We start from the raw sequence: 26,776 nt of genomic DNA, 5'->3' as shown, positions 1-26,776 counted from the left end.
ATTGTCACCTAATGGGACACTTGGAAAAGGTGATAATCTGTTTCAGCCTGAGGCCGCCTCGTCATCGTTCCTGTTTTTCCCGGGTTCTGAGAGCCTATTGGAGCCCTAGGAATTGTCACGTTACAGCTAAGATCCTTACTCTTCAATAAACAGAGGCAAGAAGAACGACTCCTTGTCAGACAGGCCACTTCCTGCATGAAACCTTATCAGATTTTTGCCTGCCATAGGAGTTCTGTTATACTCACAGACACCATTCAAACAGTTTTAGAAACTTTAGGGTGTTTTCTATCCAAACCTGAACAATAATATGCATATTCTAGCTTCTGAGTTGGTGTAGGAGGCAGTTAAAAATGGGCACATATTTTTTCCAAAATTCTCGATACTGCCCCCTATCCCAAACAGGTTAAGAAGCTTGAGGACCCATGCCAACATCTTTTCAGTCTCCTGGGGGGGATATAGATGGCACGACAATGTCGGTCTTCACGACTATCTTGGTGTGTTTGGACCATGATAGTTTGTTGGTGATGTGGACCCCAAGGAACTTGAAGCTCTCAACCTGCTCCACTACAGCCCTGTCGATGAGAATGCGGCGTGCTCGTTCCTCCTTTTCCTGTAGTCCACAATCATCTCCGTTGTCTTTATCACATCGAGGGAGAAGTTGTCCTGGCACCACACTGCCAGGTCTCTGACCTCCTCCCTATAGGCTGTCTCATCGTTGTCGGTGATCACAGTGTCGTCGGGAAAACTTAATGATGGTATTGGAGTCATGCTTGGCCATGCAGTCACGGGAGTACAGGAGGGGACTGAGCACGCACCCCTGAGGGGCCCCTGTGTTGAGGATCAGCGTGGCAGATGTGTTGTTACCCACCCTTAACACCTGGGGGCAGCCCGTCTGTAAGTCTAGGATACAGTTGCAGAGGGAGGTGTTAAGTCCCAGGGTCCTTAGCTGAGTGATGAGCTTTGAGGGCACTATGGTGTTGAACGCTGAGCTGTAGTCAATGAATAACAAAACCCCGAGACTTCCTTAATTTTAGATTTCATGCACCAGCTGTTACTTACAAATAGACACAGACCGCCACCCATTGTCTTACCAAAGGCAGCTGTTCCATCTTGCTGATGAACCGAAAACTCGGCCAGATTTATGTTATCCATGTCGTCGTTCAGCCATGACTTGATGAAACATATTACAGTTATTAACATCCCGTTGATAGGAGTCTTGATCGGAGCTCATCCACTTTGTTATCCAATGATTACTGTCAGTCTTATTAGCCAACGTGCAGAGGGGGATTACTCACTCGCAGTTGGATCCTTACAAGGCACCCCAACCTATGTCCCCGATATCTCAGTCTCTTCTTCATGCAAATGACAGGGATTTGGGCCTTGTCGGGTGTCTGAAGTAAATACTTCGTGTCCGACTCGTTAAAGAAAAAATCTTTGTCCAGTAATCGCTTTCCTGATATCCAGAAGCTCTTTTCGGTCATAAGAGACGGTGGTAGAAACATTATGTACAAAATAAGTTACAAATAAGGCGAAGAAAAAAAAAACTATAGCACAATTGGTTAGGAGCCCGTAAAACGGCAGCCATCTCCTCCGGCGCCATCTCTCATATATACACTGTATATTTGCACTGCTCGACTAAAAGAATCTCGGTTGACCAACAGCCTATCGACCAAACAATTGACTAAATGGGGTCAGCCATTGATGGAATGAAAATAAACAAATCCAAGGCAGAACTATACTTTTACAATCTAGAGAGAGAAAACATGTACTGGGCACTGTACTGAGGCTGTGTACAGGTTACACAACCTGGCCTTGAAGTCATGAGGAGAACACAGCAGAATAGAGACAACCAAATAAAGAACAGGACAAATAAACAAAAACAGTTCTCTTATAGGAGGTGTATTCATAGCACTCGTTGGAAAAGCTCATCAATATGGCCACAGTAATACCGTGCTCAGCAGAAGAGACCTTGGAGAGCTAAAGGGAATGAGAGGAGCAGATGATTGCGTGTTCCTTTCCCCTCAGACAGTAGCCTTGACTGTCTCAAATCTCTCTCCATCTCTCATTCGCTCCCTTCTCATATTCTGGATGCATACCTGAGGCTGTGGGGGGAGGATAGGCCTACTCGGGGGGGGGGGGGGGGGGGGGGGGTATGGCTTGACTGACCAACAGCAGCCCTAAGGACTAACAGTATCAGACCATTGGCACTGTTGGTTGCAACACTGGCATCGCCCTGACACAGGTTTCTATGTACCCACTACCCTGCCCCCTAGCCAGAGAGAGCAAGGCCTGCCGGGATGAAGGAACAGAACATTCCAGAAGCTATAGAGGATGATTGACAGCCACACTGGAACAGGATGACTTCTACAGCTACTAAAAATACTCCAATACACACAATGAACAAAACCTAGTAACTAGCATAAAATCAGCAGGATTCCTATACAGCAGGATTCCTAAAAAAACAATCCAATTCAGCCACTTCTTGCTTTTATACCAGTGTTAAAAGCCCATAAACCCAATCACAAACTGGCGGCGGAGTCCGCTAAGGGAGTTACATCTGTCGATGTGCCCTTGAGCAAGGCTCTTAATTGTAATTGTGCCAGCTTCACTGTTGATAATGGCATACCCTGGCCATGATCCCACTCACCTAAAGGGATCCCCGGGAGAGTTGGGATATGCAAAAAAAAAATATATATATATATTTTTTTAAAACACACCTTTCCAATTTACACGTGTACATGTGTGAAATAGGCAAATATAAAGCAGACAAATGTATCATTATTTAATAGCCCAGAATTTACTAAAAGGCTTTTAGAGAGGAAAAGTGAATGCCAACGGCAGCAGCAGGTTAGAGCAGACAGATAGAAATGCCTGGGTTTAAGCACACAACCAGAAGAAATTATGGAGTTGAAATAGGAGAGGTAGAGAAAGGAGAGGTATGCAAGACATATCCATCAGCTGAGGGTAGAGGTAGGGCCTGCAGAGCGAAGGACCCTGTTGCTGCAGCAGCTCTCAGTCAATGGCCTGGCTGGAAAAGGCTTCTATCAGGCCCAAGTGTGCACTTCAGGGGCTATAAACAGTGGGCAATGGTCACACTAAGGACAGAGGACAAAAGCAAGGTAGAGAGCGACAGGTTTCTTTATCCTCTGAGCAGTATTTACCCTAGGATTTTTTCAGCAGTGGCAAGGGTAGCAATGACATGCTAGCTGTTCACAGACTTCGTCATTGAGCCAGCGAATAGGCAGCAGAGGCTTTGAATATGTAAATGTCTGACAAGTGTACTAACTTCCTGCATATAATATATTTTGTGTTTGCCGACGTCACAACATTTATTTCCATTTAAAATGGACAATAAAATATAATGTATCCATTTGAAAGCGCGTCTTGGCAGAAAAATATATTTAAACAATTACAGCATATTTTTTGCAGTGGTGGCGACAATTTAGAGGCGATATCTCCTAAAAATATATTTTTTTCCCTTTACGTACGGGTGATTCACATCGATTAAAAAAAAGAGTTGTTCACGAAATAAGCGTTGTTGTACAATTAAAAGGAAAAATGCACTGCATTTCAAACAGTCAGCAATAATCGAATGAATTCAGGGCTTGTGAAGTTATACCTAGGCTAAATCTAAGCCTTCCACAACCATAAAACCCACAAGTTATTTAATTATTTTATCAAAATAGTTTAACCTGCTTTTTTTTGCAATAATCACTGATCTGGCTTTCAAGTATTTCAATGAAAATGCCCTTTGTAGTTACACATTTAACTAGAACCATGCATAATGCACATTTACTAATAATGACAAACTTTTTGTAGCAGGCATTGGGCTATAGAAAATGAACACAGGTCCCATCAACAATCTCTCAAGCCCACGTGCTAGTGATTAGCCAGCTAATCTTAATATTTCAAGTTAAACCAACTTGGATATACACGGAACAAAAATAAACGCAACATGTAAAGTGTTGGTCCCATGTTTCATGAGCTGAAATTAAACATCCCAGAAATGTTCCATATGCACAATAAGCTTATTTCTCTCCAATTTTGTGCACAAATGTGTTTACATCCCTGTTAGTGAGCCTTTTTTCTTTGCCAAATTAATACATCCACCTGACAGGTGTGGCATATCAAGAAGCTGGTTAAAAAGCATGATCATTACACAGGTGCACCTTGTGCTGGCGATAATAAAATGCCACTAAAATGTGGAGTTTTGTCACAACACAATACCACAGATGTCTCAAGTTGGGGGCAGGAATTTCCAAAAGAGCTTTGTCAGAGAATTGAATGTTAATTTATCGACCATAAGCCACCTCCAACGTTGATTTAAAGAATTTGGCAGTACTTCCAACTGACCTCACAACCGCAGACCCTGATTATGGCGTGTAGATGAGTGGTTTGCTGATTTCAACATCGGGAACAGACTGCCCCATGGTGGCGATGGGGTTATGGTATTGGCAGGCATAAGCTACAGCCACAACGAACACAAATACATTTTATTGATTGCAATTTGAATGCACAGAGTTAGCGTAACGAGAACCTGAGGCCCATTGCCGTGCCTTTCATCCGCCGCCATCACCTCATGTTTCAGCAAGATAATGCACGGCCCCATGTTGCAAGGATCTGTACACAATTCCTGGAAGCTGAAAATATCCCAGTTCTTCCATGGCCTGCATTCTCACCAGACATGTCACCTAGGGCTGGGCGATATGGCAAATAAATTATCATGATATCTATAGATTTTTTCACTCGATAACGATTATTAATCAAATAATGTTTAAAAGGTCTGCTTCAAACTCAAGAATGCCTGAACAAACCGTGATTAGAGCGTTGGGCCAGTAACCGAACGGTTGCTAGATCGAATCCCCGAGCTGACATGGTATGAATCTGTCGTTCTGCCCCTGAACAAGGCAGTTAACCCATTGTTCCCCGATAGGCCGTCATTGTAAATAAGAAGTTGTTTTTAACTGACTTGCCTAGTTAAATAAAGGTTACTTTTTTTATTATGTGAACTACACATAAAATTATACTTGAAGGAAAATTGTTCCATGTTTGTGGCCAGGGAGCACATACCTGGGGTCAATTAAATTGATTAGCCTCTTGAAACCTTCCTTTTCGACTGTGCTAATTGGTAGCATGTCCTTAGCAACGCAATGCATAATAGCATTTGTGATGTCTTTGTCTTTTCGATGTTTGCTTGTAGGGCACAAACGCTGTCAGTGTTGACTGCGTCGGGCAAACATCCCTAGATTGGCTGGTGCTTGAGGGGCGTTTATCAATACCGTGGCGCAAACTCAAACTTCCTGCATGTTCCAAAGAGTGATTTTGCTTCAATGTTGAAAAAGGTTTATCGTATTACCAGACTTCGTAGCCACCTGTCTACGGCACAATTTGCACCGAACATTGCTCTGCTCTTTTTGAAGTCCGACAAAACCAAACCACTTCCAAATTACTGAAAACAGTTTTACCCTTTAAATTCTTCGTAATTTCTGCTCCTTCTCCATGGCTATTGCTGCCACTGTTTTTGCCTACATCACTAATTTTTTGTGGTTAATAGTGGCTACTCCATCACTCGAGGTGCTAAGTGGTTTTTAGTGGGCGTATACCTCTCCACGTGCATATTGTCACTTCTCCGCACATTCCTGCTGCATCAGAGGTGAAATGGACTGCTGTACCTAATTATTCTATATCAGCATTATCGAAAATGAATCTAAACGTTTTTATATCGTTTAGATTACCTCAATAATTATTGATTTATCACCCAGCCCTAATGTCACCCATCGAACATGTTTGGGATGCTCTGGGATGCTCTGGATTGATGTATACAACAGAGTGCTCCAGTTCCCGCCAATATCCAGCAACTTTACAAAGCCATTGAAGAGGAGTGGGACAACATTCCACAATCAACTCTATGCAAAGGAGACTGACTGGTTTATATTCTTGTTCAGTGCATTTGCTAGCTAACAAGGTTGAACAGTTTAATTGTTATGAACTCACTCTTCTGTCTGTCTCCAACTGTTTGAAAAGCATGTTAGTCTGTCCACTTTATTCAGATGTTGAAATCAAGTGGACAACTTTATTTCTCAGTCATTTTCCAGAATCAATGGTCATTGATACTCTCGTTTTTGTAGTGTCTGCTCTGCATGCAATTTAAGTAGTTGAGACATAAAAAGGATATTTAGAAAAGTGAACTTCTCTATTACAGTAAAATAATGTCTCAATGTGTTTTGGTGTTCATATGACCAATACTATTGGGCCAAACTTCAAATAGCAAGTTGAAACTGCTTGTCAGAGAGGAAGATGTGATCTCTCAACATTGTTGGCGTGAAAGGCAGAGGCTTGGTGTGTGTGTAAACCATAGAGGATAACAAAGGCCAATGCATTTCTATGGGCCTATTTTTGACCTAAGCATGTTGCCTGCCTTCCTGCATTTGGGACAACGACTCCCTTTGTTGGGGCGGAGACGTGCATCTCGTCATTATATACAGATCTCTGGTGTAAATGGTAAAATGCACACAGTACCAAGGAGCGAAAGAGACGAGACCAAAAATACAACATGGAGAACAAGCGGACATAAACACTCAAATACAGAAATAACAATACCTTGATTCTTGCGATATTGGCATTTGGAATATCGCGTAAAAACCTACATTCAAATGAATCTGATATATCGCCCAGCCCTACGGTGGGCTACCGCTGCTGAATAAATATAGGGAAAACACAGCTCTGAGTAACCTACATGTGTAATATATGTTAATTCCATTGCCTTACACTGCATCCTGAGTCCTCTTTCTCACACGCACACCATAATGCCACTGAACTACAAGCTGAGGGGATTAAGACTCGCTGGAAGTATTCTGTCACCCCTCGTCCCCATCCCCTCTAAAGCCTGGTCTCTGGGGAGAGAGGAACTCTTTTCAACAGGGCTACGGGTCAGTCAGCGATCTAGAGGGGGAGGGGAATATAGTCAGGACATGGGGGAGCATCTGACCTGCCTAGTATCACAACATCCCATTTACTTTACTCTTCAAAAAACAGCCTACATTAGACGGGTTGGCTGACAACGTCACGAAAACAAATTTGTACGCTTCAAATGGGGCAGATGGCTGGGATCTACCAACAATGACAAGCTGCCATGTAGGGAATCGTAGGTGGCTCGTTTCATCTTGACACCTTGTCTTGTTTAGAGGTGTTTTGACTGATGTCATGTCTATTCTAATAAGGCAAAAAAATAAAAACAGCTAGTTAGCTAACCAACAACTGTAGCGATGTATTTGAGAGACAACAAGTGCTCATTGTGCAAATGTATTTAATGTTTTCAATAAACATTGGAGACAAATGTTTACGTTGTCAACAATCTAAGCCAACCGTCTGTTTTGCCACAGTTGCGCACGCATACAAAGGACATACCAACCTATACCCTCATGTCCTAACCTCCAAACGCCATTATCTTTGATTCAGAGGTGACAATCAAGAATACCCATCCACACTGATGACTAGGGCTGGAAATTGCCAGGGACCTCACGATACGATATTACCACGATACTAAGGTGCCGATGTGATATGTTTGGCGATTCTATAGGTATTGCGAGCTCATGTTCCAAACATATTGCTCACTACATATCTGCTGCAGAGGTACGAGAGAGAGCACAAGAAACTTAGTTATGATCAGTTATGGAAATAAGTGTTAACATGTTGACTCACTATTTAAAAAGAAGATGGCGAACAAGTTACAGGATGAAAAATACTAGAGTTTTTCTCCAGGTACAGCCGACTAGCACTAGCTAACGCTATAGCTGACCGCTCTACAGTCATCTCCGTAGTCAGGTCCAAGCTCGGCCCTGCTCCATCACCCTGATTGTAGCTCTTTTGTCCTCAAAAGATATGTGTGAGTGAGAGAGTGACCTGACTAAAGCAGATGTCTCGGGTGACCGCTCTGCCCGTGACCTGTTCTCTGTCCATTCATGACTTTAGGGACCTCAGAGTAATTGAGTATGTGTGAGCTTACTCCGACTAGCTGATGCTAGTACACAGATTGCCTAATTTAACACAAACCTAGATTGATTTTGGAGCTGGAACACAAAGTGTGCCTTCAGTGGTGTATTGGCACACACTCATACACCCACACCATTTATTGCAAATCATATCAATTGAAGTGCTTTGAAAAAAAAATCACAAACAGCCAGTGGTGTAAAATAACTAAGTACAAATACTTTGAAGTACTACTTAGGGTTTTTTTTTGGGGGGGGGAATCTGTACTTTACTATTTATCTTTATTTGAAAACTCCACTACATTCCTAAAGAAAATATGTCGATTTTACTAGGGATGTGACAAAAATTATAATCTTAACATTTAAAACGGCCATTTTGTTATCGGTTTTCCATTAAACGATAAGAAAAATTCATAAAATTCCAAGTGAATTCACAATGCAGATGGTCTACATCGCACAGACATTTTCTAATTTATACTGCTGGCGCTCTTGCTTTCACGAGAGTGGCATGTGTAGCATGTTGTTGTTTTCCAATCACAAGTCATCAAACCAGCACTAGGCTAGTCAAAGCTAGAGTCTCCGTGTGGCAAGTTATTAGGAGACATCTAGGCTAATCAAATGGAAGATGGAATTAAAATGACAGAACTAAAAGTCAAATGAGGTCAGGCTACAACACCTAGAGCCAACAGGTAGGCTGCTACTTAATCATCTGAATGGAGTTGTTATTTACTGTAGGATTCGGAATGGGGAAAAAGCACACAGTTCAAGTTATGTAGTCTCCATTAGCCTGGCTAACATTTGCTAGTTAACTAGCTTCTCTCGGTTTGATGCAGTCAAGACAGGAACCATGTAATCAGATGAGATGATCAATAACTAGAAATAAGTTTGTCTACCAGCGCAAGTCGACTTGGTTACCATCTCTCGCCTCCTCCCTGCTCCCCTTGTCGCTCACTTTTGAGCTGCTGCTCTGCTTTGAGCCTCTCGCTCTCCCTCGTGTATTACAGCTCCGGTAAATAAAGTAGCTAAAAGATTAGCTTTTTTCTCCTCCTAACATTACAGCATTGTTTCGTTAGGTATTGGTTTAATTTGTATTTCCCTTTATGATGATCGGGACCTGTTAGTGGTAGCTTTGTGATAACTACACTGATTTAAAATTGTGTGAAAACCCAAAAAACATTGTTCTCCAGTTAAACCCCTCCTTTTAAAAGATTACTAAAATGTAGTCTATTGCTGTGAAAAATGTTGTGAGTGACACCAAATCATGGGCTGTTGCCACCTGAAAAATTTTGTGGCACCAGTGCCAACATGGGAAAATGTGAGTCTGGAGCCCTGTCCTCGAGCCACCCTTGGACAGTAGTTTCTGTAGAAAACAATGGCTTCATAAGTATTATTGTTTTGCTTCTAGCTCAGTCATTGCATTTGAGGAAGCCAATTGTGTTGTCGGAGTCTCGAAAGAGCATTATCTGCTCCTGTATTCATATTAATATATAATTCATGTAAATTGCTTTGCTCAAGGGTAAAATGATATTTTAGTTATGTGACTGTGGAATCCAAAAATGTCAACAATAGATTATGTAGGCCTACATGTTCCTCCTGTCCTTGTACACTAGTTTGAACATGTGAAACTCGATAACATTTGTCAGTTTAACTTCTTACAGGCCTAACGTACGCTAACCCCATTCCGTACAAATGTGTGCAACCACAAGGCTGCAAAGAAAACTAATGGGACTGTAGCGACATCAAAATCTGGGGTGTGAACAACGTTTCTATTCAAGTGTTGATTTTTACCTTTATTTAACTAGGCAAGTCAGTTAACTTCTCTAGGGTAGGGGGCAGTATTTTGACGTCTGGATGAAAGGCGTGCCCATAGTAAACTGCCTGCTACTCAGGCTCAGAAGGTAGGATATGCATAGTATTAGTCGATTGGAAAGAAAACACTGAAGTTTCTAAAACTGTTTGAATGATGTCTGTGAGTATAACAGAACTCATATGGCAGGCAAAAACCTGAGAAAAAATCCAACCAGGAAGTGTGGAAATCTGAGGTTTGTAGTTTTTCAAGTGATTGCCTATACAGTATACAGTGTTTTAGGATTAATTTTGCACTTCCTAAGGCTTCCACTAGATGTCAACAGTCTTTAGAACCTTGTTTCATGCTTCTACTGTGAATGGGGTGAGAATGAGAGGTCCTGGAAGTAGATGACTGAGAAAATGACATGAGTTCAGTGGCGCGCCCTCACGAGAGAGTTAGCTGTGTTCCTTTTCTTTTTTGAAGACATTGGAATTGTCCGGTTGGAATATTACTGAAGATTTATGATAAAAACATCCTAAAGATTGATGCTATACATCGTTTGACATGTTTCTACGAACGTAAATATAACTTTTTTTGACTTTTCGTCGTGACATTTTGCACACGCTTCCTGCATTTGGAGTAGTGGACTAAACGCGCGAACAAAAAGGAGGTATTTGGACATAAATTACGGACTTTATCGAACAAAACAAACATTTATTGTGGAACTGGGATTCCTGGGAGTGCATTCTGATGAAGATCATCAAAGGTAAGTGAATATTTATTCTGTAAATGTTGTCATTTCTGTTGACTCCAAAATGGTGGGTATCTGTATGGTTTTGATATCCGAGCGCTGATATCTGACCGCAGATTGCAAAATTTGCTTTCGCTGTTTAGCTTTTTTGAAATCTGACACAGCGGTTGCATTAAGGAGAAGTGTATCTATAATTATTTGAATAACTGTTGAATATTTTATCAACGTTTATGATGAGTATTTCTGTAAATTGATGTGCTCATTCACCTGAAGTTTTGGGAGGCAAAACATTTCTGAACATTACACGCAAATGTAAAATGGGGTTTTTGGATATAAATATGAACTTTATCGAGGAAACATACATGTATTGTGTAACATGAAGTCCTATGAGTGCCATCTGATGAAGATCAAAGGTTAGTGATTAATTTTAGCTGTATTTCTGGTTTTTGTGACGCCTCTCCTTGCTTGGAAAATGGCTGTGTGGTTTTTCTTGTCTCGGCGCTGTCCTAACATAATCTAACGTTATGCTTTTGCCGTAAAGCCTTTTTGAAATCGGACAATGTGGTTGGATTAACGAGAAGTGCATCTTTAAAATGGGATATAATAGTTGTATGTTTGAGAAATTTGAATTATGAGATTTTTGTTGTTTTGAATTTTCCGCCCTGCAATTTCACTGGCTGTTGAATAGTGTGTCCCACGGGTGGGACCCACATACCCCATAGAGGTTAAGAACAAATTCTTATTTTCAATGACGGCCTAGGAACAGTGGGTTAACTGCCTGTTCAGGGGCAGAACGACAGATTTGTACCTTGTCAGCTCGGGGATTCGAACTTGCAACCTTTCGGTTACTAGTCCAAAGCTCTAACCACGAGGCTACCCTGCCGCCCCATTGACATGGTATTGGAGAAAAGTTGGGGGAAAAAAAACGCTGTACGTTGCATCGTGATGTGTCATGGCGTAACGTACAGCACGCATAAAGCAACTAATTCTGTCTTACAGCATCTCTCCACCAGGTGTAGCACTTCTCTCACCGTTTAAAAATAAGAAAGGAACAGGGTAAGGGGGGGGATACCTAGTCATAGCTTGCAGTGATGACGCAAACAATCATGACTCTCAAAAGCCGCTGTTTACTTCTGAAGATCAGGTTGTTAGGGCGGTGCTAAAGTGATTCAAATGCGACACAAACCTTCAAATAGGTATGTAATGACACATTATATAAACTCTTTATAGTATTTTATTTACATTTTAGAGGCGATAAGGTGATAAGTTGGACAGATCGAGTGAAAAAAGACGTTTCCCCACACGACATCGCTCCTTCTCACTATCACGCAATAGGGTTCGCTTCCCCACCCGCCATTTTATTTTATTTATTTTTTAAAGACCCGACGGACCTCATTGCCTTCTTGAATCATGCAGAGATGGGCATCATGAAGGTCTCATCAGTGATTTTGTTGGAAAGGGGAGAAATTGTGCTTTACAATGGTATTGATATAACAGTTGATCTGGAAGTATTATGTTTTTTGGGCTCTAAAATAAGGTCAATTGTACGGACCGATGTAAAAAAGTGAGTTAGTTCACGTTAGTTGTTGGCAGCGCACGGACAGACGGACGGTCTCGATTTACAGGCAACACTGTTATGAATAAATAATCTATAATAACATGATGAAATATGTATCCAGCTGACAAACTATGTCTGCGTCCCAAATTGAATGTTTTTGCATATATGGTGAATACTTTTGATCAGGACCCATAAGTCTATGGTCAAAAGTAGTGCACTATAGGGCAGGGATATTCAATACTTAACCAGGAGTAGTCCAGGCCTCTTAAGGTTTCTGTTCTACCTGATAATGAATTGCACCCACCTGGTGTAAAATCAGTCCCTAATTAGAGGTGAAAAATGGGGGGGCGGGGGAGCAGTGGAACTGGCTTCGAGGTCCAGATTTAAAATTGGAGGGCTATAGGGAATAGGGTGTCATTTAGGAAGTACCAGTAAGTCTGCCTGCACACTCATGTCTTTGTAAATCATCGGCGCCCAGGGAGCAGTTGTTGTTGGGGGTTAGCTGCCTTGCTCATGGGCAGAAAGGCACATTTTTCCACCTTGTCGGCTCAGAGTCGAACCAGCGACATTTTGGTTACTGGCCCAATGCTCTTAAACACTATACGACCTGCCGCCCTTATTACTATTAGCCTACCTATTACTCTATTACTGTGCTCAAGGTAGTTCTACACACAGAGAATAAAACCTGAATATGCAATACTATGACATTTTTTCCTCAAGAGACCAAACCCATTGAACAGAGAGAAACTAGAGCACAGCACCTGAAAAACAGTATCAGTGTCAAACTAACCTGTCCTTCACTCTTTTTGAATATTTATGGACAGTGAAATTAAAAATATATATTTATACAGTACCAGTCAAGTTGACACCTACTCATTCCAGGGTTTCTTTTTATATTTTACTATTTTCTGCATTGTAGAATAATGGTGAAGACCTCAAAACTAGGAAATAACCCATATGGAATCATGTAGTAACCAAAAAAAGGGTTAAACAACATTTGAATTAACAGGTGTGCCTTGATAAATGTAAAATGTGTGGAATTTCTTTCTTTCTGAATGCATTTGAGCCAATCCGTTGTGTTGTGACAAGGTAGGGGTGGTATACAAAAGATAGAGCTATTTGGTAAAAGACCAAGTCCATATTATTATATTACAAGAACAGCTTAAATAAGCAAAGAGAAATGACAGTCCATTACTTTAATAAAGATCCCATGGCACTTATCATAAGAGTAGGGGTGTTAACCTCAGTGTGCTGGCTGAATTCCCAAGATGGCCCTCATACCGTCATGGCCACCTAATCATCCCCAGATTACCATTTGGCTCATTCATTCCCCCTCCTCTCCCCTGTAACTATTCCCCAGGTTGTTGCTGTAAATGAAAATGTGTTCTGTCAATTTAGCTGGTAAAATAAGTGTGTGGTTGTGTATATGTATATGTATACACACACTGCTCAAAAAAATAAAGGGAACACTTAAACAACACAATGTAACTCCAAGTCAATCACACTTCTGTGAAATCAAACTGTCCACTTAGGAAGCAACACTGATTGACAATAAATCTCACATGCTGTTGTGCAAATGGAATAGACAACAGGTGGAAATTATAGGCAATTAACAAGACACCCCCAATAAAGGAGTGGTTCGGCAGGTGGTGATCACAGACCACTTCTCAGTTCCTATGCTTCCTGGCTGATGTTTTGGTCACTTTTGAATGCTGGCGGTGCTTTCACTCTAGTGGTAGCATGAGACGGAGTCTACAACCCACACAAGTGGCTCAGGTAGTGCAGCTCATCCAGGATGGCACATCAATGCAAGCTGTGGCAAGAAGGTTTGCTGTGTCTGTCAGCATAGTGTCCAGAGCATGGAGGCGCTACCAGCAGCAGGACCGCTACCTCCGCTTTTGTGCAAGGAGGAGCACGAAGAGCACTGCCAGAGCCCAGCAAAATGACCTCCAGCAGGCCACAAATGTGCATGTGTCTGCTCAAACGGTCAGAAACAGACTCCATGAGGGTGGTATGAGGGCCCGACGTCCACAGGTGGGGGTTGTGCTTACAGCCCAACACCGTGCAGGACGTTTGGCATTTGCCAGAGAACACCAAGATTGGCAAATTCGCCACTGGCGCCCTGTGCTCTTCACAGATGAAAGCAGGTTCACACTGAGCACATGTGACAGACGTGACAGTCTGGAGACGCCGTGGAGAATGTTCTGCTGCCTGCAACATCCTCCAGCATGACCGGTTTGGTGGTGGGTCAGTCATGGTGTGGGGTGGCATTTCTTTGAGGGGCCGCACAGCCCTCCATGTGCTCGCCAGAGGTAGCCTGACTGCCATTAGGTACCGAGATGAGATCCTCAGACCCCTTGTGAGACCATATGCTGGTGCGGTTGGCCCTGGGTTCCTCCTAATGCAAGACAATGTTAGACCTCATGTGGCTGGAGTGTGTCAGCAGTTCCTGCAAGAGGAAGGCATTGATGCTATGGACTGGCCCGCCCGTTCCCCAGACCTGAATCCAATTGAGCACATCTGGGACATCATGTCTCGCTCCATCCACCAATGCCATGTTGCACCACAGACTGCCCAGGAGTTGGCGGATGCTTTAGTCAAGGTCTGGGAGGAGATCCCTCAGGAGACCATCCGCCACCTCATCAGGAGCATGCCCAGGCGTTGTAGGGAGGTCATACAGGCACGTGGAGGCCACACACACTACTGAGCCTCATTTTGACTTGTTTTAAGAACATTACATCAAAGTTGGATCAGCCTGTAGTGTGGTTTTCCACTTTCATTTTGAGTGTGACTCCAAATCCAGACATCCATGGGTTGATAAATTGGATTTCCATTGATTATTTTTGTGTGATTTTGTTGTCAGCACATTCAACTATGTAAAAAAAAAAAGTATTTAATAAAATTATTTCATTCGTTCAGATCTAGGATGTGTTATTTTAGTGTTCCCTTTATTTTTTTGAGCAGTATATATATATATATATATATATAGTACGAGTCAAAAATTTGGACACCTTACTCATTCAAGGGTTTTTCTTTATTTTTTACTATTTTCTACATTGTAGAATAATAGTGAAGACATCACAATATGGAATCATGTAGTAACCAAAAAGGTGTTAAACAAATAAAAATATAGTTTATATTTTAGATTCTTCAAATTAGCCAACCTTTGCCTTGATGACAGCTTTGCACACTCTTGGCATTCTCTCAACCAGCTTCAAGAGGTAGTCACCTAGCATGCTTTTCCAACAGTCTTGGAGTTCCCACATGCTGAGCTCTTGTTGGTTTCTTTTCCTTCACTCTGCGGTCCAACTCATCCCAAACCATCTCAATTGGTTTGAGGTCGGGTGATTGTGGTGGCCAGGTCATCTGACGCAGCACTAATCACTTGCCTTCCTGGTCAAGTAGACACCTCACAAGTTCAACTACTCTGCATCTCACAAAGACAGCGGTTGGAACCAAAAATATCAAATTTGGTCGTAAGACCATTTCCACCGGTCTAATGTCCATTGCTCGTGTTTCTTGGCCTAAGCAAGTATGTTCTTCGTATTGGTGTCCTTTAGTAGTGGTTTCTTTTCAGCAATTTGACCATGAAGGCCTGATTCACGCAGTCTCCTCAACAGTTGATGTTGAGATGTCTTACTTGAACTCTGAAGCATTTATTTGGGCTGCAATCTGAGGTGCAGTTAATGCTAATGAACTTATCCTCTGCAGCAGCGGTAACCCTGGGTCTTCCTTTCCTGTGGCAGTCCTCATAAGAACCAGTTTCATCATAGCGCTTGATGGTTTTTGCGACTGCACTTGAAGAAACTTTCAAAGGTCTTGAAATTTTCCATATTGACGAACCTTCATGTCTTAAAACCTGTTGGGGCTAGGGGGCAGTATTGAGAATTTTGAAAAAAATATGTGCCCATTTTTAACTGCCTCCTACACCAACTCAGAAGCTAGAATATGGATATTATTGTTCAGGTTTGGATAGAAAACACTCTGAATTTTCTAAAACTGTTTGAATGGTGTCTGTAAGTATAACAGAACTCATATGGCAGTCAAAACCCTGAGACAAATTCTGACAGGAAGTGACTACCTGATGTGTTGAATTACCTTTAAGCCTATGCCATTGAAGCACACAGGGGCTTATTAATCGTTGAGCACTTCCTATGGCTTCCACTAGATGTCAACAGTCTTTACAAAGTGGTTTGAATCTTCTACTGTCAGATCTGACCGAACAAGAGCCTTGGAACGGTGGTGGCCGATAAGACTCTGGCGCGCAAGTTCATGTTGGGTACTCTCGTTCCAATACGTTTTAAAAGAGAATGCAATCGTCCGCCTTGAATATAATTCATGTTCTGGTTGAAAAAGGCACTAATGATTTATGCTATACAACGTTTGACATGTTTGAACGAACGTAAATATTTTTTCCCCCTCTTTCATGAAGACAAGTCCGGCGGGCGTAGTTCATGTGCTAACAACACGGAGCTTTTTGGACATAAATGATGAGCTTTTTCGAACAAAACTACATTTGTTATGGACCTGGGATTCCTGGAAGTGACATCTGATAAAGAGAATCAAAGGTAATGGATTATTTACATAGTATTTTTGATTTTAGATCTCTCCAACATGGCGGTTAGTCTGTATCGCAAAGCGTATTTTTCTGGGCGCAGTGCTCAGATTATTGCAAAGTATGATTTCCCAGTAAGGTTCTTTTTAAAATCTGGCAATCCGGTTGCGTTCAAGAGATGTAAATCTATAATTCTTTGAATGACAATATAATATTTTACCAATGTTTTCGAATAGTAATTATTTAATTTGTTGTGCTGATTGACTGGCGGTATTGGAGGGAAAAGATTTCCTCAACATCAACGCCATAGTAAAACGCTGTTTTTGGACATAAATATGAACTTGATAGAACAAAAAATGCATGTATTGTCTAACATAATGTCCTAGGAGTGTCATCTGATGGAGATTGTCAAAGGTTAGTGCATAATTTTAGCTGGTTTTCTGCTTTTGGTGACGCGTGTCTTTGCATTGACAAAACATTACACACAGCTATTTTCAATGTACTGTCCTAACATAATCTAACTTTATGCTTTCGCCGTAAAGCCTTTTTGAAATCGGACAACGTGGTTAGATTAAGGAGATGTTTATCTTTCAAAGGGTGTAAGATAGTTGTATGTTTGAGAAATTTGAATTATGACATTTAATTGTTTTCAAATTTGGCGCTCTTGATATTTCTCCTGTTGTTGATAGGGTGTACCAGGGGTGGGACGCTTGCATCCCACATAGCCCATAGAGGTTAACCTGTTAGGGCTAGGGGGCAGTATTTACACGGCCGGATAAAAAACGTACCCGATTTAATCTGGTTACTACTCCTGCCCAGTAACTAGAATATGCATATAATTATTGGCTTTGGATAGAAAACACCCTAAAGTTTCTAAAACTGTTTGAATAGTGTCTGTGAGTATAACAGAACTCATATGGCAGGCAAAAACCTGAGAAGATTTCATGCAGGAAGTGGCCTGTCTGACAAGGAGTCGTTCTTCTTGTCTCTGTTTATTGAAGAGTGAGGATCTTAACTGTAACGTGACACTTCCTACGGCTCCCATAGGCTCTCAGAGCCCGGGAAAAAGCTGAACGATATCAAGGCAGCCCCAGGCTGAAACACATTATCGCCTTTGCCAAGTGGCCGATCAGAGGACAAAGGAATTAGGCGCGTGCCTGAGTCGACCCCGTGCTGTATTTTCTTTTGGCTGTTTACCTAATTGCAGATTCCCGGTCGGAATATTAATCGCTTTTTTACGAGAAAAATGGCATAAAAATTTATTTTAAACAGCGGTTGACATGCTTCGAAGTACGGTAATGAAATATTTAGAAATCTTTTGTCACGAAATGCGCCGTGCGCATGACCCTTATTTACCATTCTGATAGTGTCTTGAACGCACGAACAAAACGCCGCTGTTGGAACATAACTATGGATTATTTGGGACCAAACCAACATTTGTTATTGAAGTAGAAGTCCTGGGAGTGCATTCTGACGAAGAACAGGAAAGGTAATCAAACTTTTCTAATAGTAAATCGGAGTTTGGTGAAGGCTAAACTTGCTGGGTGTCTAAATAGCTAGCCCTGTGATGCCGGGCTATCTACTTAGAATATTGCAAAATGTGCTTTCACCGAAAAGCTATTTTAAAATCGGACATATCGAGTGCATAGAGGAGTTCTGTATCTATAATTCTTAAAATAATTGTTATGCTTTTTGTGAACGTTTATCATGAGTAATTTAGTAAATTGTTAGTAAATTCGCCGGAAGTTTGCGGGGGGTATGCTAGTTCTGAACGTCACATGCTAATGTAAAAAGCTGGTTTTGATATAAATATGAACTTGATTGAACAAAACATGCATGTATTGTATAACATAATGTCCTAGGTGTGTCATCTGATGAAGATCATCAAAGGTTAGTGCTGCATTTAGCTGTCTTCTGGGTTTTTGTGACATTATATGCTAGCTTGAAAAATGGGTGTCTGATTATTTCTGGCTGGGTACTCTGCTGACATAATCTACTGTTTTGCTTTCGTTGTAAAGCCTTTTTGAAATCGGACAGTGTGGTTAGATTAACGAGAGTCTTGTCTTTAAATAGCTGTAAAATAGTCATATGTTTGAGAAATTGAAGTAATACCATTTCTAAGGTATTTGAAAATCGCGCCACAGGATTCAACTGGCTGTTACGTAGGTGGGACGATTTGGTGCCACCTGCCCTAGAGAGGTTAAGCACAGAATCAGGACACCCGTTTAACATCCCATCCGAAAGACGGCACACTATACCAGGCAATGTCCCCAATCACTACTTTCAGACCAGAGGAAAGAGTGCCTCCTACTGACCCTCGAAAACCACTTCCAGCAGTATCTGGTCACCCATCTAGGGACCAACCGTGCTCAGCTTCAGAGGCAAGCCAACAGTGGGATGCAGGGTGGTATGCTGCAGGGATAAAATGTTTTATCCAGTACAGGGATAGATTATTAAATGTAATGTGGAAAGGGACACAGGGTTTCTTCTCAGCCTACCAGTGAAATAGGGGGGAGGAGTTTGTGCAATTCAGCCCTCTTTACTAGAATCCAAACATCACTGCCATTGCTCTGGTAAAGAAGTGTCTGACCAGTGGGGACAGGGCACTGCTTTATGTCAGATAGTGACATAGGATTTTTATGTGGTCTGTATATGCCTAGTGCCTGCATTGAATCAGAAAGCTTCACCCACTCATATAGGAAATAGAATCTCAATCTCGCCTATGGTTTGGCTTTACCAATTTCCTGTCACCGAGGACATTGAACACTTAAATAATTAATGTAAAGCAGCACTCACACATATGACGCAGTGGTATTTTCTTAAGTTTATTTCATAACCAAAGTGCCAAGGATACGGCAGCCTATACAATTCACAAGACGATGGTAAATGCTATGTGGCTGAAATATTCAATTTTTTTGGATGGCTAACAAAGCCTTTGTGAGGCCAATATGTGTCCTTGAGCTTGCTGTTATGAAAATATTATATATAAATAAATAAATAAAACACTACATTTCAAAAGTTTGGGGTCACTTAGATATGTCATTGTTTTTTAAAGAAAATCACATTTTGTCCATTAAAATAACATCAAATTGATCAGAAATACAGTGTAGACATTGTTAATGTTGTAAATGACTATTGTTGCTGGAAATGGCTGATTCTTTTTAATGGAATATCTACGTAGGCATACAGAGGCCCATTATCAACAACCATCACTCCGGTGTTAAAATGGCACGTTGTCTTAGCTAATCCAAGTTTATCATTTTAAAAGGCTAATTGATCATTAGAAAACCCTTTTGTAATTATGTTAGCACAGCTGAAAACTGTTGTTCTGATTTAAAGAAGCAATAAAACTGGCCTTCTTTAGATTAGTTGAGTATCTGGAGCATCAGCATGTTTTGGATCGATTACAGGCTCAAAATGGCCAGAAACAGAACTTTCTTCTGAAACTCAGTCTATTCTTGTTCTGAGAATTGAAGGCTATTCCATGTGAGAAATTGCTAAGAAACTGAAGATCTCGAACACCGCTGTGTACTACTCCCTTCACAGAACAGCGCAAACTGTCTAGAACCAGAATAGAAAGAGTGGGAGGCCCCAGTGCACAACTGAGCAAGAGGACAAGTACATTAGTGTCTAGTTTGAGAAACAGACACCTCACAAGTCCTCAACTGGCAGCTTCATTAAATAGTACCCGCAAAACACCAGTCTCAATGACAACAGTGAAGAGGCGACTCCGGGATGCTGGCCTTCTAGGCAGAGTTGCAAAGAAAAAGCCTTCTCAGATTTGCCAATAAAAAGATTAAGATGGGCAAAGGAACACAGACACTGGACAGAGGAAGTCGGCCTAGAAGGCCATCCCAGAGTCGCCTCTTCACTGTTGTCATTGAGACTGGTGTTTTGCGGGTACTATTTAATGAAGCTGCCAGTTGAGGACTTGTGAGGCGTCTGTTTCTCAAACAAGACACTAATGTAGTTATCCTCTTGCTCAGTTGTGCACTGGGGCCTCCCACTCCATCTATTCTGGTTCTAGACAGTTTGCGCTGTTCTGTGAAGGGAGTAGTACACAGCGTTGTAAGAGAACTTCAGTTTCTTGGCAATTTCTTGCATGGAATAGTCTTAATTTCTCAGAGTGAGAATAGACTGACGAGTTCATTAGAAAAGTTCCTTGTTTCTGGCATTTTGATCCTGTTATCGAACCCACAAATGCTGATGCTCCAGATACTCAACTAGTCTGAAGGACAGTTTTATTGCTTCTTTAAAATCAGGACAGTTCAGTTGTGCTAACATAATTGCAAAAGGGTTTTCTAATGATCAATTAGCCTTTTAAAATTATAAACTTGGATTAGCTAACAATGTGCCACTGGAACACAAGAGTGATGGTTGCCGATAATGGGCCTCTGTACGCCTATGTACAGTTGAGGTCGGAAGTTTACATACACCTTAGCCAAAAACATTTAAAAACTCAGTTTCACAATTGCTGACATTTAATCCTAGTAAAAATTCCCTGTCTTAGGTCAGTTAGGATCCTCACTTTATTTTAAGAATGTGAAATGTCAGAATAATAGCAGAGAGAATGATTTATTTCAGATTTTTTTTTATTTCATCACATTCCCAGTGGGTCAGAAGTTAACATACACTCAATTAGTTTTTAGTAGCATTGCCTTTAAATTGTTTAACTTGGGTCAAACGTATCAGGTAGCCTTCCACAAGCTTCCCACAATAAGTTGGGTGAATTTTGGCTCATTCCTCTTGACAGAGCTGGTGTAACTGAGTCAGGTTTGTAGGCCTCCTTGCGCGCACACACTTTTTCAGTTCTGCCCACAAATATCTATAGGATTGTGGTCAGGGCTTTGTGATGGCCACTCCAATATCTTGACTTTGTTGTTCTTAAGCCATTTTACACAACTATGGAAGTATGCTTAGGGTCATGGTCCATTTGGAAGACCAATTTGCGACCAAGCTTTAACTTCCTGACTCATGTCTTGAGATGTTGCTTCAATATATCCACATAATTCTCCCTCCTCATGATGCCATCTATTTTGTGAAGTACACCAGTCCCTCCTGCAGCAAAGCACCCCCACAACATGATGCTTCCACCCCCATGCTTCACGGTTGGGATGGTGTTCTTCAGCTTGCAAGCCTCCCCCTTTCTCCTCCAAACATAACGATGGTCATTATGGCCAAACAGTTCCATTTTTGTTTCATCCGACCAGAAGACATTTCTCCAAAAAGTATGATCTTTGTCCCCATGTGCAGTTGCAAACCGTAGTCTGGCTTTTTTATGGCGGTTTTGGAGCAGTGGCTTCTTCCTTGCTGAGCAGCCTTTCAGGTTATGTCGAAATAGGACTCGTTTTACTGTGGATATAGATACTTTTGTACCCGTTTCCTCCAGCATCTTCACAAGGTCATTTGCTGTTGTTCTGGGATTGATTTGCACTTTTTGCACCAAAGTATGTTAATCTCTAGGAGACAGAACGGGTCTCCTTCCTGAGCGGAATGACGGCCACGTGGCCCCATGGTGTTTATACTTGCGTACTATTGTTTGTACAGATGGACGTGGTAGCTTCAGGTGTTTGGAAATTGCTCCCAAGGATGAACCAGACTTTTGGAGGTCTACAATTCTTTTTCTGATATCTTGGCTGATTTTCTTTTGATTTTCCCATGATGTCAAACAAAGAGGCACTGAGTTTGAAGGTAGGCCTTGAAATATATCCACAGGTAAACCTCGAATTGACTCAAATTATGTCAATTAGCCTATCAGAAGCTTCTAAAGCCATGACATAATGTTCTTGAATTTTCCAAGCTGTTTAAAGGCACAGTCAACTTAGTGTATGTAAACTTCTGACCCACTGGAACTGTGATAGAGTGAATTACAAGCAATTCTGTAAACAACTGTTGGAAAAATTACTTGTGTCATGCACAAAGTAGATATCCTAAACGACTTGCCCAAACTATAGTTTGTTAACAAGACATTTGTGGAGTGGTTGAAAAACGAGTTTTATTGACTCCAACCTAAGTGTATGTAAACTTCCGACTTCAACTGTAGATATTCCATAAACAAATCAGCCGTTTCCAGCTACAATAGTCATTTACAACATTAACAATGTCTACACTGTATTTCTGATCAATTTGATGTTATTTTAATGGACAAAAACAAAGACATTTCTAAGTGACTCCAAACTTTTGAACTTATATGTTTTTAAGTGCTGGCCTGAGAGTTTTTATTCAATATGTGGAGAAAAAGCATTCACTTAAAGACTTTGTTTATGTGAATTATTGGTTGACAAATTACCTAAACGTTGGCTGTATGAATTGATGTGACATTTTCAATTGGTTCACAGAACCCCATCACTCTGAAGTGACAATGGTGTTTGTACACATTGTGGAATGGCTCTGAGGAGGGTTTATTCCCCATGGTAGGCTATAGGTTTGTAAGTGACATTATGGAAATGACATATAGCCTATATGTCATTTCCAAAATGTCACTCACAGACCTATCCACATCTCTGCACAGTACACTGATATACATGGATGAAATGAGACCTAACCATATGACATTATAGCAGAAAACTAGATAATGTTTCTGATCATATGCCTGCTTTCCTCTCCTCTAGTCATCTATACCAAGAGATCCTACACAGGGATGCTAGTGCTGGTGAATCGGCTGTGCTCTGTACATTGAAGGTATGAGGGTGTGGATGAGCATCTTTCAGCTCTGCCTATCAGAGTGGACTGATGGAGCGCATCACCGTTCCCCATACAGATGGGATGCTTTGTGTCAAGAAGCGTGCTCCCTGAATGGGATTTACCCTTTTATCTAAACTGCATCCTGCATCTCGAATTGGATTAAAAACGTTGTGGCTTCATTAACTATGACCTTGACTCATCTCATTTCTAGGCTACATCTATCCATCCTTTATAAACGCAAATCCGTCCCTGTACGATTTTCGAATAAGTCATGGCGATAATGATACTGTGTTACAATGTATGTTTGCTCTCAGAGCTTCAACAGAGAAGCTGCCAAAACTATAAACTATGTTGCCTAGGACAACTCGCGGGTTAATGTCAACGTAGGCTGCATGCGACTCCAGCAGTCATCGATACATCGGCACGCGCGTTGAATGTTTAGTAGCCTAATAATTCATTGTTATCAGCAAACACATTGTTTTAATTGATAGCCAACTACGGCTCCAATTTTCTGTATCAAACGGTGTTTATCTGGTAAACGTGTCGTTGGGCAGCCAGTAATTAACAATGTAACAGCGTATCTTCATTTACACTACACACGTGAGTACTAATCAATGCGCTTCAAACCGCAATTTAGCGACCTTTTAGATCATAATGTGGTCTTCGGACTAATGTCTTCTACTTTGTCTATTCGACAATTGTAGTTATCGCTATTCCATAATAATAATTATCTAGCACTTGTATCACATTGTAGCAAATATAAAACTGACGTTTACAGCTTTGCTTGTCCCCCGACTCAAAACACAAGAAAGCCACGATAAACAATTATGGACAAAATTAATTTACAGCGCGCCGTGCCAAAAATTGACAAAGTAGGCTACCGAAAGAGATCAATTGTCGAGTTTCTCTCTTTTGCTCGACAACATAGGCTATGAACCACTTCAACACAACGGGACATAAATGTCTGACCATGGCACCGCCTAAGTCCTAAACTACAGGCAACTGAGGCCATTTTCCTGTGACTTTTTATTCTCGCTCCCCCTCTCGTCTGGCCATACGCTTAACAATAAACATTCCTGACAGCTCGCATACCCCTGAGCTGCGCCATCTTTGAAAACACTATTCTTGAAAACAAAAAACAAGTGTGAAAATATAACTTGAGAATCACAATTCTGTATCTGAAGCCATATACGGCAGTCACCGAATCACTTACCGATGGATATCTGAACTCCCGCTCCAAGAAACAGGACCCAACATGTTAAATAAGAGCGCATTGTATCCATTGTCGCACGGAATTACTCTGGACTTGCTGTTGGTCAATCGTCAATATCTCGCACTCAACTTCTGTAGTCTTTGCTTGGAGGAAAAAAAAATGTGTGATTGGCCAACAACGCGAAAATACCCCGCCCACATGGGACACCCCTAACCCCTCTCTCATTACCCACCCTGTTTGATTCCATTTTGTAGCCACGTACAACGCATGCCTATCCATCCACTGCTATTTACATGTCAGGCACAGATGCCCAACCCCATCATATCCATTAGTCTAAATAATTGTAATAATGAGTAGCCTATTCCTATAGAAAGATTATGTATAATTATCCAGTCACATTGATGACATTAAAACCCCTAGCCCATTGGTAGCCTATTCATCAGATCAGCTTGAAAATGTATTATATAAATATATCTAAGCATGTAGCCTATGAATACACAGCATACATATCATTTATGTCAATAACTTTAAGACTTCGAAATTGTATTATGCTTTCTCCCATCCACTCCTACCACTGGTTGTATGGATCCACATACACAACTAGTATCTGACCCAGTCCCCTTATGCCCCCCTCTACACCCTTCTCTGGGCCAGTGGCAGAAGAGATTGATGACAGGACATTCTCTCTAGTATCTGGTCTATTTGCCAACAGGCCTTGTCCTGGCGGTCCAGCATACACTGGACGCAATGCACCAAATTCCCCCCAGGCCCTCCCGCCCCAAACATAGGGGGATCAATGTGGAATGCTGCCCTTTTTAGTTGACCAACACAGTTTTCTGTTTGTTTGACTGCTGAGTGAACAGAGCCTTTAGTGTGACAGAAAAACAGACCTTGCTGGGGAGATGCAAACAAACAGCACGTCACTATTTGGAGTCACTAGGCTTTCTAAGTTTAAATCCATTCACAGTCTTCCATTCATTCAAGATTTAAATTAGCACCACTTCATCAATAACACTGAATTTGAAAAACTATTACCTGGCTTACTTTCATCCCACCAACAGAGTTACAGGATGAAAAGGTGAATGTTATGGTTAGGGGGGTGATAGAGTTTCTCCGTTATGCATTTATGTAGGAGACTGAGCTTGGTTGTGCTCTGCTTTGATAATGAGAAGACTGTGGGGGTACGGTAGATAGTGTACAGGGAGAGCACATTATCCCCTGTTGTTTGTTGTAGTTTGTCAGTGCCTTGGACAGGTGTCTTGGGTGGCGGGGTGCAAAGTAACACAAGGGCAGGTGACAGGTGGGAGTATAAATTGTTTCCACACACACAGGTTCTGTAATGACACAGAGCAGTGAGGGCAGATGGTCATGAACACAGGACTCTGGATCTACCTGTAGGGACAAGACAAGAACATCCCATTAACAGCCTGAGAGAGGCCTGTAATGATGGAGAAAACAACAAACACACTGCCGTGCTGCATGAAACTGGCCTCCTTTGTCACAGGTGAAATAACGTAAGCTCCCCCTATGACTACAAGCCAATGCACTTATTGAACCTGACATGATTACTAAGGAAAACATAGATATTATGAGGGATGAAAGATCCAACTTGAGGGGGATGTTACTGTAAGTTTTATATTGCCCTTCCCTCTTTATGTATGAACAAAAACCTTTTCATTTAATAGATTCTATTTTCAACTCAAAAGTGCATCCTGTCCTTCATAAAGGGTCTCACAGAACTGCTGCTTTGTCTGGAGGACAATGATGTATGTACAAAGCAGCACTGTGTACTGCAAACATCTAGGTTTTAGATTCAGGGAAACAATGAAACATTCAGAGAACCTTGTTTACAAAAGATAATTCAAATCAATATGATTAAAATGACTTCGGTCGATTAATAATTTCAAGGAGAAACACAGAAGCGTTGTATCATTGCACATGCACTGTAAGAAACACCTAGTCAGAGTAATCCAGTGAGACAGATTTGATAACCAGAAATATTTCTCAAATGTCCCCAACCATAATTAAGCTGTATGAACGCTCATATCAAATTATGCTGAGGTTTTTGAATCTTAATGATGTTCACGTCCTAGGCCCACTTTCAACAGAACAATCGGTAAAGTGACATGGTTTGCTACCAACTATTGCCCATTTGGTGTAACTGCGTTTATTTACCTACAAGATAAAATGTAATTGATTGTGTGTTGCAGAACTACACATGACATTAATAACAGAGTC

At 41.4% G+C, this 26,776-nt stretch overlaps 1 protein-coding gene across 2 annotated transcripts in view; it reads right to left on the bottom strand.

The window, feature by feature from the left end:
• Positions 1–24,740, bottom strand: part of LOC115169694 (TGF-beta receptor type-1) — an 88,934-nt gene extending 64,194 nt beyond the window's left edge. The window contains exon 1 of one of the 2 annotated variants that reach the window (XM_029725587.1): positions 24,539–24,740. In XM_029725587.1, coding sequence (XP_029581447.1) covers positions 24,539–24,608 — 70 coding nt within the window. In that variant the 5' untranslated portion in view covers positions 24,609–24,740. The remainder of the gene's footprint in view (positions 1–24,538) is intronic. The other variant, XM_029725586.1, reaches the window with a different exon arrangement.
• Between the last annotated feature and the right edge of the window lie 2,036 nt (positions 24,741–26,776).

Source organism: Salmo trutta, chromosome 31 (assembly GCF_901001165.1).
Source record: "Salmo trutta chromosome 31, fSalTru1.1, whole genome shotgun sequence".
NCBI classification, from domain to species: Eukaryota; Metazoa; Chordata; class Actinopteri; order Salmoniformes; family Salmonidae; genus Salmo; species Salmo trutta.
Note: the sequence above shows the minus strand (reverse complement) of the source record. Positions and strands in the feature narration are given on the sequence as shown.